Source organism: Pteronotus mesoamericanus, unplaced genomic scaffold, assembly GCF_021234165.1.
Source record: "Pteronotus mesoamericanus isolate MK-2021 breed Mesoamerican mustached bat unplaced genomic scaffold, CSHL_Meso_final contig_82, whole genome shotgun sequence".
Taxonomy (NCBI): Eukaryota; Metazoa; Chordata; class Mammalia; order Chiroptera; family Mormoopidae; genus Pteronotus; species Pteronotus mesoamericanus.
The window spans coordinates 241883-261144 of record NW_026555265.1 but is presented as its reverse complement, the minus strand read 5'-3'; the positions used below and the strand labels follow the sequence as shown (position 1 = coordinate 261144).

General features: G+C 35.4%; 1 protein-coding gene across 1 annotated transcript in view; it reads right to left on the bottom strand.

Moving 5' to 3' along the window:
- VPS8 (VPS8 subunit of CORVET complex) overlaps positions 1–19262 on the bottom strand; it is a 261129-nt gene that overhangs the window by 217737 nt on the left and 24130 nt on the right. Inside the window, exons 4-7 of the mRNA XM_054585065.1 lie at positions 12263–12393; positions 8296–8389; positions 4764–4796; positions 3796–3850 (exon numbers count right to left, since the gene is read on the bottom strand). Coding sequence (XP_054441040.1) covers positions 3796–3850; positions 4764–4796; positions 8296–8389; positions 12263–12393 — 313 coding nt within the window. The remainder of the gene's footprint in view (positions 1–3795; positions 3851–4763; positions 4797–8295; positions 8390–12262; positions 12394–19262) is intronic.

The following is a 19262-nucleotide window of genomic DNA, read 5'->3' as shown; positions in this document are numbered from 1 at the left end:
AAGTTCTCATTCTAGCCATGAAGGTTACCTATTGAGGCCCAGGTGACACTGCATCCCCATGGTTAACTAGCCTTTTTCTAGAATGCTGATGTGTACAAAGAGCCATTTGTGTTCGTCCCCAAACCTGTTCATGCCATCCATGCCACTGTGACACTGCTGTACTTTAAAAACTTAATTAACAATATACATACTGATGAAATAGAGTGCAAAAGAAAAGGCTATTGTTTCTACAAAAACTAAATGAATGCTTTAGAAAAATGTGATAAAGATAAATTGCTTCTAAAACTGTCACGAAATAAGGTATGCACAAGGTAACTGTAGAAGATTGAAGAGAAGTTTCCTGAAAATCTAGTTATTTGGGACTCCTTGACTGATTCACAGATGCCTAAAAATGAATAGTGCAAACTTTGTATGACCTACCATTGTTGCAGTTTGTGCCAAAAGAGATGCCGCAGACCTCCATATGGGAGCTACTAACTCAAAGTAAAGGCTTTGGTATATATCAAAAGATTAAGGGGAAAATGAATATTTATATATTTTCAGTTAAAAAAACATTGAAGGTATGCATACATTTATAATTTTTAACAAGTCCCTGCTTTAACCAATCTTTCAATTAAATGCTTTTCTTCCATGAGCATTTCATAAGAGGGCATTGATTGTAATTGATAGCATTCTCTTTCAACATTAAAAAGGTCAAAAGAAAAAAAGTCACTCATGCAAACCAAAATTACAATACCTTTTCCTTTGAATCCATGGAGAAAAGATCAAGAGAGAGAAAGAAGAGATCAGTTCAGAAGTTCAGAGAAAAGACATGTAAAATTTCAAGAGTTTAAGTGACAAATTTTAGTTATCTATAGGAAGGATATTAAATGTGGTTAACTGATGTCTCTAGAGTTTATGATTACATTCAGGTATTGATTATGGGAAAGGAGAAATGGCATAATATTCCAATTACAGAACAATGAGTAAATCCAAGTCTATTAAGTTTGACTTGGATTTACTTATTTACATAAGTAAATTTCAGATGTAATCTACATTTGAAATTTGTATAAAATTTCAAAAATATAATCTACTAAAGTATGCTAACACCTGAAAGGTGAAAAACTAAGGTCCTTGGGATAGAGGAACATCACTATTAAGATTTGAATTCTTGAGATCCTTCACATAGGTAAGAACCAAGGTACACAATAAATACCATATATCTTTAATTCCATAAGAACAGGGAACATACATCAATCTTGATGAAGCCCATAATGATTACTACTTTAACATTTCAGTCACTATTCCAAAGGGGAATCTACTGGTACTTTAACAAGTATAGGTTTTCCTTCTATACTTTTTTCTTTGATCAATGAAGATTTTTAGAAGAGGTCAGATTTAACCCAGATTTCTAATCTAGGCACTTCATAATATTATTATTATTCTGCCATTTGCCCCTAGCTTTCAAGCAAATTTGAATCCATTTGTTAAAACTCATTGTCCAAATATATAATTCCTATAAAAATGCGTAAAAATTTTTAACACATAATTAAAAACCCAAAGCATAACCAGAATACTAAGATTCTTTCTCAAAATGTTCATTTTGGCATACTTTCTTTTCCATGAGACTGTAATCAAAGATTACTATTTCATCAGAAAGTTGATGGGATTTAAATAAAATTAGGAAGCAGGCCTAAGGAAATTAAGGATGCAGTAGAAACAATGTACTCTTCTCCTCTGGTAGTTTTTATTTTAAGTAGTCTTTTTAATTTGTTGCAGTAAGCTCTACAGGAGTTTGGTTACAAGCAGGCACATAGTCTTATAACCTTGTGGTAAGGGAGGAATGGTAAAGCAGGTAGAGCTGAGGAAAAGTAGTGGTAAGTGGGAACAAAGAACATGCGTTCTACTGAACATACGCAGTATATTCTATCCTCATTCGCCTTAGTTCTTTTATTCATGTATCTTGGAACTGGCCTCCCTTTCTTTCAGGACAGTATTGCTCAGAATGGTGGAAATGCACTAATCAAGGGTTCCATATTCCTTGATTCTGACTTTGACTCTGTGCATGTCACCTAACCTGTCTGGATTTCAAGCACCTCATATATAAAATAAGGGGATGGAACTAAAAGACCTTCTAAGTTCCTTTCCCAAAATTTTACCAATTCAGTATCAAGTATGCCCCATAGAAAACCAAGCATTTCTACACCTGATAGTTGATAAAACTTTCTGGAAGGCAATTAGGCAATACACATTAGAAGCGTTTAAATGTTCATACCCTGACCCAAGTTATGACTTAGGACTTTAGGAATTTTTCCTAAGAGAGTAATCATATGTACAAAAATACAGTAACAAAAATGTTCAGCGCTATATTATTTGTTGAGAAATAACCTAAATATCTTAGAGTAGGAAATGATTAAGCAAATTATGGTGAATCCATTTAAAAGAATATAATGTGTAGTCATTAAGAATATTACAGGTGAATATATAATTACATGGAAAGATGTTCGTTATAATGAAAGAGCAGGTTACAAGTTACACGATACCATTTGGGGACAGGTATATGTGTGCGAGCACACGTGTACACACACAGGCACACACACAGAAAAAAGATTATAAGGCTATACAGAAATGCTAGGGACTATCCCTGTGTGGGAGAATTTGGTATTTAGTATCTTCAACCTTTTGTTCATCTATGTTTTCTAAATTTTCTATTATGAACACGTATCAACAATGGAATAAGAAAAATATTATTTAAAGAGTCAATTCTATAGTTCTCTCAAGAAAATTTTATTTTTGTTTCCATTCTTCTCATCTCCAAACAATAAAACTCATATTTATATTGATCATCTTTGAAAAGACTGGGTATGAAAATCACATAATAAATAAGGCTTTTGGCATAATGGACAATTTTATAAATAGGAAGTCAAACTGTTCAAAAACAAGGAAAAATAACTAATATGGTAAGATGTAATGCCAAAAGAGATCAGATTGTGGTTCTTCTATTAAAGCATTCCCCAGTAATCCTTACAGAATATCCTGTAGATTACTTGATGAAATACAGTGTCATCAGGAATTCCACTTAAGAGAGATGAAAAAGACTTAAAATCCAGGGAAGAACACTAAAAGTGACAAAAAAAATTAATAGTTTTTAAATAAAAAAAAATAATGTTCTGCTCATAGTACTGAATTCAAAAGAAAAGAAAAGAAAATGAAATTAGGGTTATTTGGTCTCAGGTTAAAATAAAATGAGAAAATATGTAAGACTAACCTCTATCATAAAAATGAAACTAGTTAACTTGCCTCAACAACAACAAAAAATATGTGATTAGGGGCTAAAAACGTTTTTTCAGTTTAGAGGGATTTACAGTGGAAATTAAAAAAAAAAAACTGTCAGTGAAAGTTACTGTAAATTACTAAGAATTCCTGAGAATCTCTTTCCTGAAGATCTTCTAGAATACCTAGGACTCAGACATAGTTTAAGATCAAAAATCACCCCTACTACCTTCCCCCCGCCATCAACTAAAGGCAGACAAGATGACAACCTAAGGTCCCTTCCAACTTTGTTCTTTTTGTCTAGGTCTGCAGAGTCAATAGATATAATAGCTCATAAATTCATAAAGAAAATAAATTTGCAAGAAGCAACAAAATGAAGCTGAGTTGAGTAATTTTTATCTATAAAAATACTACTTTTCAAGTTTTTATGTTTCTTTCCAAGAAAATAAAGTTCACTGTGTAAATTATGACTAAAAGACATTATAAAATCCAAAGGACACTTAATATTTAAAGTAAAGAAAGTAAGAAAGTTAGAAAATTTACCAAATATTAAAGCCAATCCATGAGATGTACCCACTGCTATCAGACTGGACACTGCCTGAGAACAAAAGGAAAGATTGTATGTTAAGATAGTACACCAAGGATCTTAAGCAGGATTGAATTTGTTGGTCTTCCTTCCTCCAGGCACCAAATAACATACCGACTATTACAAAGGAAGAGACTTTCATCAAGGAGACAAAACAGGACATTTTATTTCTGGGAATCTCTTTAAATTTACTCTAAGAGTAACAATATAAAAACTATCATATATCCAACATTATGGAGAAACACATGACACTTAGCTTCCTCTAACACAAAAAAATCAGGGGCCGAGACAAAGCAAGAGGCAGTTATGTTACCCAACCAAGAACTTCCTATGAGGTGTGGAGAAGGAATTAAGACGCTCTTCTCTAGTTTATTCCCAGGAGCCAAGAGGCACCAGAAATGTTCAAAATTCAGCCGGCTTCCTCACCAATTAACTAATAAGAAAGCTACAGGAGGCAGCTGGAAATAGTCAAGAAAAAGAGGGCACTAGTATGCTTTCAATATGCCCCAGTCTTCTATAATCACTCCACAGATTTACTTGGCAGGACTGGCAATAGAGTTCAGAGCTGTTAAATGTATTATTTACCACAAAGTGATTTTACCAAACACTGTTTTCTACTCCCTATAACCAAAGGAAGGCAAAATTACAGAAGGAGCCAATTTACTTGGGCAGGGCAGAACACCTACAAATGAATCTGGAAAATGCTAATCATTATTCCATCATATGCTTCTCAAACAAAAGCCTGAAGAGTAACATACACTACAAAGAAAACAATCAACGTGGATAAATTTTAAACCTGATTACTGTCAATAAATAACTGGTAAATTTATTGGCATGATAATTTATATAATAACTTTAAACATTAGAAGAATAGCCCAATCAAACAGAAAGCTTACCTTTAAAGAATAATTTAAAGTATACTTACAATTGCTGTAGGTAAGCCAGCATCTACTTTGTCCTAAATGAAATTTAGAGGAAAAACAAGTGCTTCAAAATATATTCTCATTATAAAACAGAAAACGGTATAAGGCCTTCTCTTTACATATACTTCGATCCAAATCAATTCAGAGAAGAGGTAGAACCTTTGTTTTGCCTCTAAGAGACTAAAAAAGTTGAATATACCAACAAAATATAAAGAAGAAGAGAGTAAGATCAGTTTATTTTACTTACTATAACATGCTTCAGGAAAGGTACTGATTATAAATGAAAAGGTAAAGGAAAAGAGAGAGGAAAAAAGTTTCAGTTTCAACAATGTAAATAAAGGATAAGTGCTATGGGTCAAAATAGGAGTATATAAGATTTTAGAAAAAGAAGACATGTGTTAAAGATATTCTTCCTCTAGGTAGGAGCTTCCTATCCAGCAGATTATGCAATAACCCCTGAATAAAACCTGAACAAGGTATATTCAGTCAGTTCTCAAGCATAAGAATATCAAAAATAAAGTGCTGATCTCAACCCCTTACCAATAATTGTATGGCCTTAGGAAAGTCACCAAACCTTTCTGGATATTAGACACCTCATGTGCTCAAGAAATAGCAACTACTGCCCTATGTCAATGAGTTGTCCTGAGAATCAAACTAAATATAAAGAAAGTTTTATATAAACGTAAAGGCAACTATATGATGCTTCTATAGCTTTAAATAATAGTAATAGATTACAATGATTAGCATTGTAATAGCAAAGAGCTTTCATACTATTTGATTCTCAAACCTAGAGAGAGAGATAAAACAGGTAGTAGTATTCTGATTTTCCAGATTAAGAAAGTAAAAGTTTCAAACAGTTTACTTGACTTGCCCAAGATTATTCAGCAAGGGGCAGAGCTGGGCCTCAAACTCAGGGCTTCCAGGTCCCAGCCAGGCTCTTTATATCATCCCACATTTCTTTTCTACAAGTACGTCTGTCCCTATCAATGTGGTCAGCAAGGTATCAAAATCTCTCAGAAGGAAGAATCTATTTTATCCTATTTAGTAGACCTGCCCAAGAACTAAAGAAACTTTCTCCAGTGCATGGGAATATGAGGAAGAACAATCACCAAGACTGCTACGTACAATATCCTAGACAGCAGGATATACACAACTTTGTGTGGAGATGTATATGTAAAGCTTGCCTAACACAATGCTCGGCAATTAAGAAGCAAGCAATAAATACTTGTTTAATGATTGATGTGTGTCCCAGACAGAGTGAAAGAATGAGACAGCAGATGGAGAACATAAACAATATTCAAAATGAAACCTGAATAATGAAATCAGAAGTCAGCTAACTTTAAAAACTAAAAACCACAGATGTAGGAAGCATTTTAGAGGTTACAGAATTTTAGTATTGGTGTTGCAACATCTTAGGGTGATGGTTTTAAAAAGCCAGATGCATTAGAATCCCCTGGGATACCTGCTCAAATGCAGGTCCCTGTGTTATACTGCTAGACATTCCAAGTCAGTAGGTCTGGGGTGGTGCCAGGAATCTGCATTTTAATAAGCACTCCTGGAGATTCTTACACATTAGACATGTTTTGCAAAAACACCGTGCTAAGGTATCGCTTTTATCTTAGGTGATCATTAAAATGATAAATATCTTTTAAAATTTATTTGGAATTAGTTTTCAATAGAGTCACATGTCATATTACTTTGAGGAGGTTTCCAAAATTAAACAACGAAGTTCAAAACTCTGAAAGTTTCATCTCTCCCAAGTGTTCTCCAGGCCTGGGTTACAAAGCCCTGATGATCAAGGCCCTAAGCGGCCCTAATAACATCACTATGCACATGGCTGAAGGCATTATTGAACAACTATTCAGGAGAAAAACCAAAAAATATAACTAGCTTTACATGTTAATAAACCAACCATCACAGAAAAGCATACAATTTAAATTGAGCTGGTAATCTAGAATTATGAAGGCAGAGTATGAAGACCGTCACAGGAAAAGCAGTTCTCATTTTAACATACCAAAGGAGCTCAGCCATAGCAATGAAATAAGAATAGAATGCAAACACTCTGGGATTTATTAGACTTTTTCCCCTCTTCTTCATGAAGGAGAAGAAACCCTTTTAAATAACAGATTTATCTAATCATTGTTCAGTGTCTGAGTTTTAGTTCAGTCTCCATTATTCAAAATATTTTTAAAACTGCACAGGTGGGTCAAATGACTGTTCTGGTTCATCTTGATTTTGAAAGGAATGAATTTCATCACCTACATAAGGATTAAATTCAGAAAACGTCATGGAAATGTAATCCTCAACAGGTGGTTCCCATTCTAGAAAATATGAGTTACTCTCCACCTAAAAGAGGAAGGACAATTGCCCAGGTTTCCTCCATTGCTTGGCTATCTCTCTATTTAAAGTGACTTCATGATATATGATCTGGGTCAGGGTATACCAATTGCCCACAGAGAATACTTTTTTCCTTCTTTTTTTTTTGGTATCTGCAATAAGAGCTTTCTTTAATAAACCTGAAAACTGCAATGTTGTTATGGTATCATAATGCTATTTCTGTATCTATCTCTTACTCTACTGAAAAGTCAAAACTTTGTCCACAATAAACATGACAAATGCCAATTAAACTTCACAAAAGGAACATAACACATCCAAGTTCTTGGGGTATGAATGTATCATCATAATCATCATCATCATCATTATATACAAGATCTGCATATTGACCTCAGAAAACTAAAATTGACAGTCCACATAAAACTATAGGTTTTGGGGTCAAAGGAAAATTTGATAAAATATACCAGAATCAGTGTCTATTGTCTTGATGAACTATTAAATAATTTTGCATTAACCCAGTGCTCTAAATCATTTTTTAAGAAGACCACAGATATTCTCTTCCAGCCATTATCCAATGGACACATTCACTAATACCACCTCCATTTCACAACAAACAAGCTCTAGGCTTGGAGTGCTCCGCTAGCCCCTAACCCAATGATGTAATAAGAAAAGTTAGTATCACCTCTCTAAACCTGTCTTCTCATTTGAAAATAGGACATGGCTTTCCCTACTTTCAAAGTTCTAAGAGTAAATAAAGAATACATGAAAAGAAACTGTGAATTATTAAAAAAAAAAAAAAAAAAAGATCAGTTGTAAAAGATTCTGAACAATCATTTCTCCATATTAGAAGACTAAAAAAACAAGCACTCTACCTCAACCAAATATACAAGATGGCAGCTAAACTGAAAAGGAATTTAAAGAAAAGGCAGATAGTGTTTCCTTTGGGATTGCTGCCATATTTCATTTAGGCACACCCGAGACTCTGAGCAGACCTTTATTTCAGGGCTGCACTAATTTCTATGTCAAGATGTGTAGCCATGTCTTATGAGTCAAAAATAATCACACAAAATCCATGAAAGCCAGATTCTATTTTTCTTAAGCCTCGAGCCAAGAGAAGTGCTGTGCTTTGTTTTATGCTCATTCCTACTTCATTATGCCATTGCAGGTTATAAAGCTAGGGGAAGAGAACAAAATACTTACAGCTGCAGACACTATCTGGGCAGAAATCCCCTTCAAAAGTGAATGTCGCATAACAGATCCATGAAGCGAAAAAGAATCAGGTAATCTCTTCTTCCTTTAAAAAAAAAGAAAAAAAAAGTTTAAGAACAGAAAAAAAAAATTTGAAAAGGCAGGGTCTCAAAACTTTGAAAGAATAAACACACACAAAAACAAGAAAAGTGGAAAAAAAACACTGTATATTATTTGTTAGCTGCGTTTTTCAAAGAGGCATAAAGAGTCTAATAGTCCCACATTAAGATGTTGTACTAAACCCACTTGAACCTCAGAGAAGCCAAGCAGAAATGAATAAAGCCGTCATTTCTTTTTCTCTGATTCAGACTGTTCCTTGTCACCTTAATACAGCAAAAGGTTCTACTACTCACCAGAAGGTTGCCGAGAGAGCATGTCTTCATCACCTCTACCTGCCTTCTACCCTTGCCCACCTTTCTTGCCCTCCTGCTGCCTATAGCCACCCTCTCATTCTTCAGCCAACCACTTCAAATTCCCCACTCATTATTCATTCTGTGCTGCTTCTCCTAACAGCTCCTTTCACTTACCCTACTATCATCATACAAAAAATAATTTTAAATCTTTTACCAAACATTGAGCACCTACTCTGTGTGGCTAAAGAATACTCTAGAGATATAAAAATAATAAAGTCCAGGTTCCTATTCTCATGGACCTCATAGCCTAGCTAGAAGGACTAATAAATAGCTCACTGTTAAAGGATTTAGAAAAGAAAAATGAATAAAGCACTACAGAAATGAGATAAACTAGAGTTTAATCCTGTTTAATAGAGGGATAACAGAAACAGCTATAGAAAAGAGAAGATGTGTTATCTAACCTTGATGGATATCTAGGAGTCTGTCAGGCTATAAAAAAGCATAAGCAGAAATATAAAGATGTAAGTCCTGGCTGGGTTCTCAGCTGATGAGAACATCATCCCTGTACACCAAGGTTGCAGGTTCGATCTCCAGTCAGGGCACAAACAAGAAGCAACCAATGAATGCATAAATAAGTGGAACAACAAATTCTCTCTCTCTCTCTCTCTCTCTCTCTCTCTCTCTCTCTCTCCCCCCCACCCCCTTTCCTCTCTCTAAAAAAAAAAAAAAAATAGTTAAAAAATATGAAGATATAAAGGTACACAGTGTGTGAGGGGAGTGTGAGTAAATAAAAGGCATAAACCAGGAGAATGGGGGTGGGAGTGCTCAGATTAGATAAAAAGGGGAAGCAGGGTCCAGGCTGGTGCCATGCAAGGAAGTTCTGACATCATGCAAGCAAAAAGAGAACACTGTATCTTTTAATTACGTAGTGATCAGATCATCAAAAACATTTAAATTATGGTGGTTCCATACAAAGTTTAGGATTATTCTATTTTTGTGGAAAAATGCAATTGGGATTTTGATAGGGATTGTATTAGATCTATAATGGCTTTGAGTATTTTGAATATTTTAACAATATTAATCTATTAACATGGGATATCTTTCCATTTATTTGTGTCTTCCCAATTTCTTTCATCAGTGTCTTAAAATTTTTGGTATACACCTCTTTTGCCTTCTTGGTTAAATTCATTTCTGAGTACTTTATGGTTTCTGATGCTATTGTAAATGGAATTGTTTTATTACTTTTTCTGACATGTTGATGTTAGCATATAGAAATGCAAATAACCCCAATTAGCCAAAGCAACCTTGAGAAAAAAAGTACAAAGCTAGAGGTATCACACTTCCTGACTTCAAACTATATAACAGAGCTATAGTAATCAAAACAGTAGAGTACTGGCATAAACACAGACACATATTCTGATGGAACAGAATTCAGAGCCCAGAAACTAATATTTGACAAGGGAGCCAAGAATACTCCATGGAGAAAAGAATATGCTCTCCAATAAATGGTGCTGGGAAAACTGGATAATCACATGCAGAAGAATAAAATTATACCCTTAACTTATACCACTCACAAAAATTAAATGGATTAAAGACATAAGCATCAGACCTGAAACCATAAAACTTGTAGGAGAAAACATAGGGGAAAAAGTTTGTTAACATTGGTCTATGCAACAGTATTTTGGGTATGACACCAAAAGCACAAGAAACAAAAGCAAATGTAAGTAAATGTGATTATATCAAATTAAAAAGCTTCTGCATAGCAAAAAGATAACCTATGGAATAAGAGAAAATATTTGAAAACCATATACTGATAAGGGGTTAATATCAAAAATATATAAGGAATGCTTGTAACGCAATATTTAAAAAAAAAGAAACAGCAAAAAACCCAAGTTTAGAAAAAAATGGGCAGAGGACGTGAATAGATGTTTTCCCAAAAAGACATACAGATGGCCAACAGGTACATGAAAAGATGATCAACATTTACTAATCATCAGGGAATGCAAATGAAAACCACAATGAGGTATCACCTCAGACTTGTTAGGATGGTTAAACACATGAGATTAAGTGTTGGTGAGGATCTAGAAAAAAAGGAATCCTTGTGCACTGTTGGTGGAAATGTAAATTGGTACAGCAATTGAGGAAAAAAGTATAAATGTTTCTCAAAAAATTAAAAATTGAACTACCATATGATCCAGCAATCCCATGTGCATTGCAGCATTTTTCACAATAGCCAAGACATGGAAACAACCTAATTGTCCATCTACAGAAAAATAAAGATGTGGCATGTGTGTATACACACACATGCACACACAGTGGAATATTATTTAACACTGAGAAGGAAAGAAATCCTGCCATTTGTGACAACATGGATGGACCTGGAGGGCATTATGCTACGTGAAATAAGCCAGACAGAGACAGACAAGTACTGTATAATCTCATATGTAAAATCTAAAAAAGCCAAACTCACAGAAAGAGAGTGGAATAGAAGTTGCCAGGGGCTGGGGAGTGGGGGAAATGCAGAGATATTGGCCAAGGGGTACAAACTTCCAGTTATAAGATGAATACGTTCTGCAGAATCTAACATACAACATGATGACTACAGCTAACAATCCTATATATATTTGACAGTTTCTAAGAGTACAGATCTTAAATGTTTTCAACCCAGAAAGAAATGGTAATTATGTGAGGTGATGGAGGTGTTAACTAACTCTACTGTGGTAATCATTTTGCAATACATGTATATCAAAGGGTCACACTGTATACCTTATATCTACACAATGTTGTATATCAATTACATCTCAGTAAAGCTGAAAAAAACTAAGTTATCAATGTGTAGGAAATAATGATGAACAGGTTAACATACCCAACAATGGCCCCTATTCCACAAAAGCTGACAACCTAAAGAAGGCAGCACTGATACAGGCAAAATTTAAGATGAGAGCAAAAATACACAGACAACTTTATCAACATTAAAGTTACACATGAATTCAATAAACTATTTACATTATGCTTCCTCCATTTCTCTTTCCTTTTCATGTGCTCTCCAAGAATTTTGAAGGTGAAAAGCAGCCAAAATGAACATATTTAGGGTTAAAAGTCCTTTTTCCAAATCTTTAATCATCTTTGTGACTCTCCTCTGAACCCATTCCAAGAGAATGAAGGAATGCTGGAGCTGACCTTAGAGAGTGGGAAGAAGGGGGTGAGGAGTGCAGGGAACAGAAAGATGGTGAAGTAAACCACACTCAATGTTTCTGCACTGTGCCAGGTTTGATTTGTGCTCTTTTCAAGGGATCTACTGCTTTTGGGAGCCCCAGCTGTTATATTATGGCTTCCTACTATAGGTTTAGGAGATGGTAGTCATAGCGTCCACCATTTTATTCTCTCCCCTCAGCAATACCAAAATCTTTAGGGTCTAATAAGCATATTATTTCTACCCAAGTGAGGCTTCTAATTCCTATGCAGGGATTCAGCAGACTAAATTGTACTATAAAGAGATATTCACAATTTAAATGATCAAGTATTTCAATTACATGCAAGTGTGATTTAAATGAATGCGTACTTACCTTTTTAAGTTGGTCCTGTCACCACTATCTGAGCTTGCCACAGATGAAGTATCATAGGAGTGAGAATCAATAGTATCAATGTTTAACAATGTAGGATCCTCAAGAACAAAAGACTCTTCTTCGTCATCAGTCTAAATTGGAAGAATACGGATCAATAAATTCAAAATTCCAAAAAATCTATAAGTTAGATAGGCATTAATGATTTTCTCCAAAATTCACATGCTTATTTCTGCTCTTCACCTCTTTTGCATGCATTGTTATTGACGAGAGAGGCATAGTACAGAATCAAATTTCAACTCTAGATAGCTATTTTTCTATAAAAAGTTCACTCCAAAAATTTCCTTCTTGTACCAGGAAGAAGTAGGAGTAGTTATGCAGATTATTTTTAGCTGCAGAATATCTCTTAAAATTCAAATTTGAATAGACGCTTTACTAGCTAACAGTGAATGGCTAATTAAAAGGAAACAAATACCACCTGACAATAAATAATGTATGATGAGAAATATGACAGGCAGACACAAGAAAGGCATTCTGGGTTGGGAAGAGCATGTGCAAACACAGAGTTTCATTATATGGATTTTGCCTGTGGAAAAAGTATTAGTCCAAAATGACTGGAGTATATGAGTTGGAATTGGAGGTGATCCTAGAAAGGTCAACTAGAACTGAAATTGTACAAAGCCTTACATTCCATTAAGCTAGGTGACAGCAGAGTCCATGTCTATCTAGTCCAGCACTGAATCCTTAGTGCCTAGTACAATACCTGACACAAACAGTGCTTATTTATTTAATGAATTAGTGTACTATATCGAGTAGGCAAAGGGAAGACAACTAAGTTTTTTGTTTTGTTTTTTAAGACAGGAAGCGGGAGAGGAAGGAAGGGGGCGGGGGGAAGGGAGAGAGGGAGAGAGAGAGAGAGAGAGGGAGAGATCATTGTGAAAAACACTGATCATCTACCTCCTGTACACATCGTACTGGGAATCAAACCTGCAACCCACATTATGTGCCCTGACCGGAAATCAAACCCACAACCTTTTGGTACGCGGGATGGCACTCCAACCAACCAAATCATCTGGCCAGAGCAGCAACTGAGTTTTTTAAGTGGACACAGATGATGGGAACCATCTTTTAAAAAGATAAATAGGGCAGTGTGAAGATGGATAAGGGAAAATGGAGAAACTGAGGCAAGGACTATTAAGAACCAGTAAGAAGGCTACTGCAATGTCAAGGAAAGAGAGTCCAGCCTAGGAATACAACAGAAAAAATCAAGAGAAAGAATAATGAAAGAGACATTACTGAGATAAAATCCTGAGTCCCTGGTTACCATTTAAATGGGAGGAGGGGGTGCTAACAGAGAAGTGAAAGAACATTCCAAGGTTTCCAGCTTGAGCAACTAGGCAAAAGGTGATCCTACTGAGATAAGAAAGCAAGGGAATAGCAGATAAAGCAGAATGAGGAGTTTAGCTTTGAACAAGTGAATTCTGAGCAACAGACTTCAAAGAAAAATGTTCTTATCATAATTTCTCTTTCAGCTGGACTAACTTCTGCCTTAGCATTTCCATCAATGTTCTTAAGAGAGCAGTCCATACTCATTACCTCTACTTTCTCCACCTACTACTAGTAACACAATTACCCTTGCTGAAGCTACTTAGCTTCACTGGCCTCCACTGGCCTCCTTTCAGTTAGTGTGGTCTTGTCCTCTACACATCATTTTTTTAAAGTTGATTTTAGAGAAAGGGAAAGGGGGAGAGAAACATCAATTGGTTGCCTCTTGTACGTGCCCCAACCTGGGATCAAATCCACAACCTTTTGGTGTATGGGACGATGTCCTAACCAACTGAGCCACCCAGCCAGGGCCTCTATGCATCATTTAACACTACTGACCATTTCCCGCTTCTTGAAACTTTCTTTTCCCTTGATTTCTCGTACATTTCTTTGCTGATAGTCCTTCGACATATGTAGCCTCTTCTATTAGTCATGCTCTATATTTTCTCCTTAGCCCAGCCTTTAAATGATGTTGTTCCCCAGGATTATATTCTTAGTTCTCTTCCTATTTCACATACTATATGAACAAGCTAATCCATACCCATGCTAATGGCTTCAAAATCTGTATCTTCCGTATTAACATTTATTTCTCTTGAGGTTTAGGCCCTCAACTTCCAACTTCTTTTCAGATATCTCCACACATAAGTCTGCTAAGAACAGGGTTAGGATTAGCAAGGAAATATTATGTTATTTGAGAACTGTACAAGAGTGGAATAACTGCTGTAGGAAAAGGGAACGGAAATAATTCACAAATAAGAACTGTAGCACAAAAGTCTTAAGAGTCCAATCAGAATCATGTTTGATTTTCTTAAACAGCCTGAAGACATAATTAAGGAAAACCAATCAACTAAATTAACCCAGGGCTGAGAGTTTACAGGATAAGTCAGAAGAAAAAGTGAAGAACTGACAGTATCAATAAGGCTGAATTTAAAATTACTAGTTACACAGTAGATATCAATTCTCCCAATCTGATGTGTAAAATCTACACAATTCTGTTAAATGTAAGCTGGGGTGTGTGTGTAAATTAAAAAACTGATTCTAATACTTACAAAGAAATGCAAAAGACCAAGAATACAGAAGGCAATCTTGAAGAACAACAACAAAACTGGAATACTGAAACTGTTAGATATCAAGACCTATTGTAAAGGTTCAAACATTAGTATGTGATACTGAAGCAATATGGAAAGACCAATGGAATCAGATAGAATATGAATACACACACACACACACATACACGATCACCTCATTTAAAATAAAAGTGACACCACAGAAAAGAATACTCTTTTTCAGTAGATGGTGCTGCCTCTTACCTCACACCATCACACACAAAAACAACAACAAAAAATCCCAATGAATTGTAGCTCTAATTGTGAAAGGTAGAACAATGGAGATTTTTTAAAAAAATAAGATAGCACTATTGTGACCTTGGAATTTGCAAAGTTTTCTTAAACAGGATACACACACAGGAAAACCAACCATAATGGAAAAACCTAATAGGGTGTTTGAACTATATTAACATAATGAACTACATTAACATTAAGAACTTCTGATCATCAAAAGAAATCATTAACAAAGTGAAAAAGTAACCCAGAAAATGGAAGAAGATATTTGCAATATACATATCTAATAAAGGGCTTATATGTGTACCATATAAAGAGCTCCTGTAAGGTTTTTTTAAAAACAGTTCAATAGAAAAGTGGGCAAAATACGTAAAAAGACAATTCACAAAAGAGATATCCAAATGACCAAAATATATGTCAAAATGCCCAGTTTCATCATTGTCCAGGGAAATTCGGATTAAAACTATGATGTGATACCACTACATACTTTTAAGAAGGATTGCTAAGTGAAAAGCAGGAGAAAAATTCAAAAGTTGGTGAGGTTAGGTTAACCAGAACTCCCATATACTGTGCTGGAAGTATAAATTATTACAACTTTGAAAAACCCATGGCAGTACCTACCAAAGCTCAACATACCCATATCTAATAACTCATCAGTTCCATAGTCATATACCCCAGAGATATTTGTGTGATCTATATAAATGTATGAGCTAAAGACATGAATAAGAATATTCATAGCAGCACTTTTCATGGTAGCTAGAAAATGAAAATTACACAAATGTCTATTAACAGTAGAATAAATAAATAATGATATATACATAAAAATTGTATACAGCAATGGGAATGAACAATTACATGCAAAAATATGAATGAGCCCTGTCCGGGTAGCCAAGGTTGCATGTTCAATCCCAGGTCAAGACACATAAAAGAATCAACAAATAGATGCATAAATAAGTGGAACAACAAATCAATGTTTCTCTCTCTCTCTCTCTCTCTCTCTAAAAATCAATCAATATATAAAAAATATTAATGAATCTAAAGCTATACTATTGAAAGAAATAAGTCAGACACCCAACAACACATACTGTATAATTCCATTTATATGAAGTTCAAAGCAGGCAAGCCAATCAATGGTGGTAGAAGTTAGGATAGTAATTATCCTGGGTTTGGGTACTGAAGTGGCACAAAAAGAGCTTCTGGGGTGATCATAATGTTTTATTTCTTTGCTTGGATTCTGGTTACACAGGGCACTCAGTTTGTGGCAACTCACCAAGTGATACACTTATGATTTATACACCTTTCTATATGTATATAATGTTTCAATAAAAAGTGCAAAAAAAATTTCTGACAGCACAATGCAACAGGAGAATTGAAGTGAAGCCAGGGCTACTCTCAGAGACTGGATGACTAGGAAAGATAAAGAGACTTGGTCTTGATGAGGTCAAAGAACAAGTTTAATAGAAGAATATGGAGGGGGTAGGTTGTTATGGTTAGAGAATGGAACTTCAAAATCAAAAACGTCAGAGAGAGTACTGTTTCAAAGGATGGCAAGGCATAGTAACATTATTTCATACCCTAAATTCTAATTTGAGATCTAGGATGTCTTCAGTAATCTCTACCTTTCCATTCTGGAATATATCTTGGATGTCCATTTCTTCCCAGACTCTCTTCAGGTTGCTTTTAATGAACATTATAGAATATTTGCACCCACATATCCTGGAGCAAGTGCCTATTGAAACTTTCTACTGCCCTTTTCATTTTTCTTCTTCTTAAAAATAATTTCCTTTAATATGTTTTCCCCCTTACATTCTTAATAATGTTCTACAAATTAAATTATTTTTACTTTCACTCATCTAACCTTCTGAGCTCCCTTGAGATGTGAAGTCTGGCCAATTTCATTTTTTTAAAAACCTTTAATGAATTTACTGTGATGACACTGGGTAATAAAGTTATATGGGTTTCAGGTGTTCAATTCTATAATACATCATCTGAATATTGTATTATGTGTTCACCACCCCAAGTCAAGTCTCCTTCCATCATCATTTATCCCCTCTTTACCCTCTTCTACCCATCTCCACACTATTTTCCCTCTGGTTAACACTATACTTTTGTCTGTGTCTCTGAGGTATTTTTTCTTTGCTTAATCCCTTTATCTTTTTACCCAGCCCCCAATCCCTCTCCCTTCTGACAGCCATCAGTCTGTTCTCTGTATCTGAGTTTGTTTCTATTTTGTTAGTTTATTTTGTTCATTAGATGCCTCATATAAGTGAAATCATAGGGTAATTATCTTTCTTTGACCAGCTTATTTCACTTAGCATAATACTCTCAAGGCTGTCCATGCTGTCCCTTAAGGTAAGGTTTCCTTCTTTTTATTTTTTTAAATGGCTGAGTAGCATTCCATTATGTAAATGTACCGTGGCCCTTTTATCCACACGTCTACTGATGGACTTTAGGCTGCTTCTAAATCTTGGCTATTGTATATAACACTGCAATGAACATGGGGATGCATATATTCTTTCAAATTGGTGTTTTGAGTTTCTTCAGATATAGTCCCAGAAGTGGAATCACTGGGTCATAAGGCAGTTCCAGTTTTAATTTTTTGAGGTAACTCCATATTGTTTTCCAGTAGCTGCACCAGTCTGCACTCTCACCAACAGTGGACAAGATAATTTTCTCCACATCCTTACCAACACTTGTTTCTTGATATATTGATAACAGGCATTCTGATTAGTGTGAGGTGATATCTCATTGTGGTTTTAATTTGCATTTCTCTGTTGGGGACAACTTTGTGTGGTACTGGGAATTGGAGTCCCACCCGAGCCAGGCCTTGAAAGGGGCCTGTAAGTCTCCACCAGAAAACAGAATGCTGGAGGCAGCATGATCTGTTGCTAACACCAAAGGTTCTGTGGGAAATCAGGCCTAAAGAATACATTGTATCCACTGAGGTTTGCTCTGCTTTGCACTGCCCTGATAGCAAAAACCAGATGTGGAAGCTCCCAGCAGAAGGAGTGAATTCCTAACATCAGAAGCGGTACCTTAATGATCATCCGATCTGACATCACCAAGTCTAGCAGAGCCTGACCTGAGGCAAACCTCTCAGTTCCTTCAATTGTTATCTATGATCTCTATCTGTTTTCTGCAAATATAGCCTTTAGGCATTGACTGATAAGTTTTGCTTGCTTATTGAGTAGTTCTCAATTAAAGCTAGTTCAGAGAAGGGCTCAGGGCCTTCTCCTCTAGAAAGGATCACCTTCCCCTTTTCTTGACAGCACTTGGTGTCTGGAACTACTCGTTATTTCACCCACAGCAAATCGGAGGACTCCGCAGGACGGGGTCCACCACATTTCTCTGATGATTAGTGATGCTGAACATCTTTTTATATGTCTATAGGCTATCTGCATGTACTCTTTGGAGAACTGTCTATTCAGGTCCTTTGCCCATTTTTAAAGTGCATTGTTTGTTTGTTTGGTGTTGAGTTTTATAAGTTCTTTATAATTTTGAATATTAACCCCTTATCAAATGCATCACTGGCAAATATGTTCTCCCATTCAGTGGATTGTCATTTCATTTTGTTGATGGTTTCCTTTGCTGCGCAAAAATTTTAGTTTGATGTAGTCCCAAGTTTGTTTTTTTTGTTTCCCTTACCTGAAAAGACATACCAAAAAAATATTCTTCTGAGAAATGTCCAAGATTGTACTGCCTACATTTTCCTTCAGGGTTTTTATGGTTTTGAGACTAACATTTAAGTTTCCAGTCCGTTTTGAATTTATTCTGGTGAATGGTATAAGGAAGTGGTCTACTTAAACTTTTTTGCATTAAAGAGGTGGTCTACTTTAATTTTTTTGCATGTATCTGTCCAATTTTCCCAACATCATTTATTGAGTAATAGATTATCTTTACCCCATTGTGTATGTTCTTGCCTCTTTTGTAAAATACTATATGACCATAAAGGAATGAATTTATTTCTGGGCTCTCTACTCTGTTCCATTGATCTCTATGTCTGTTTTTATGCCAGTACCATACTGTTTTGATCTATGGCTTTGTAGTATAGCTTGATATCAGGTTGCATGATTCTTCCAACTTTGTTCTTTCTCAAGATTGCTGTGGTTACTCAGGGC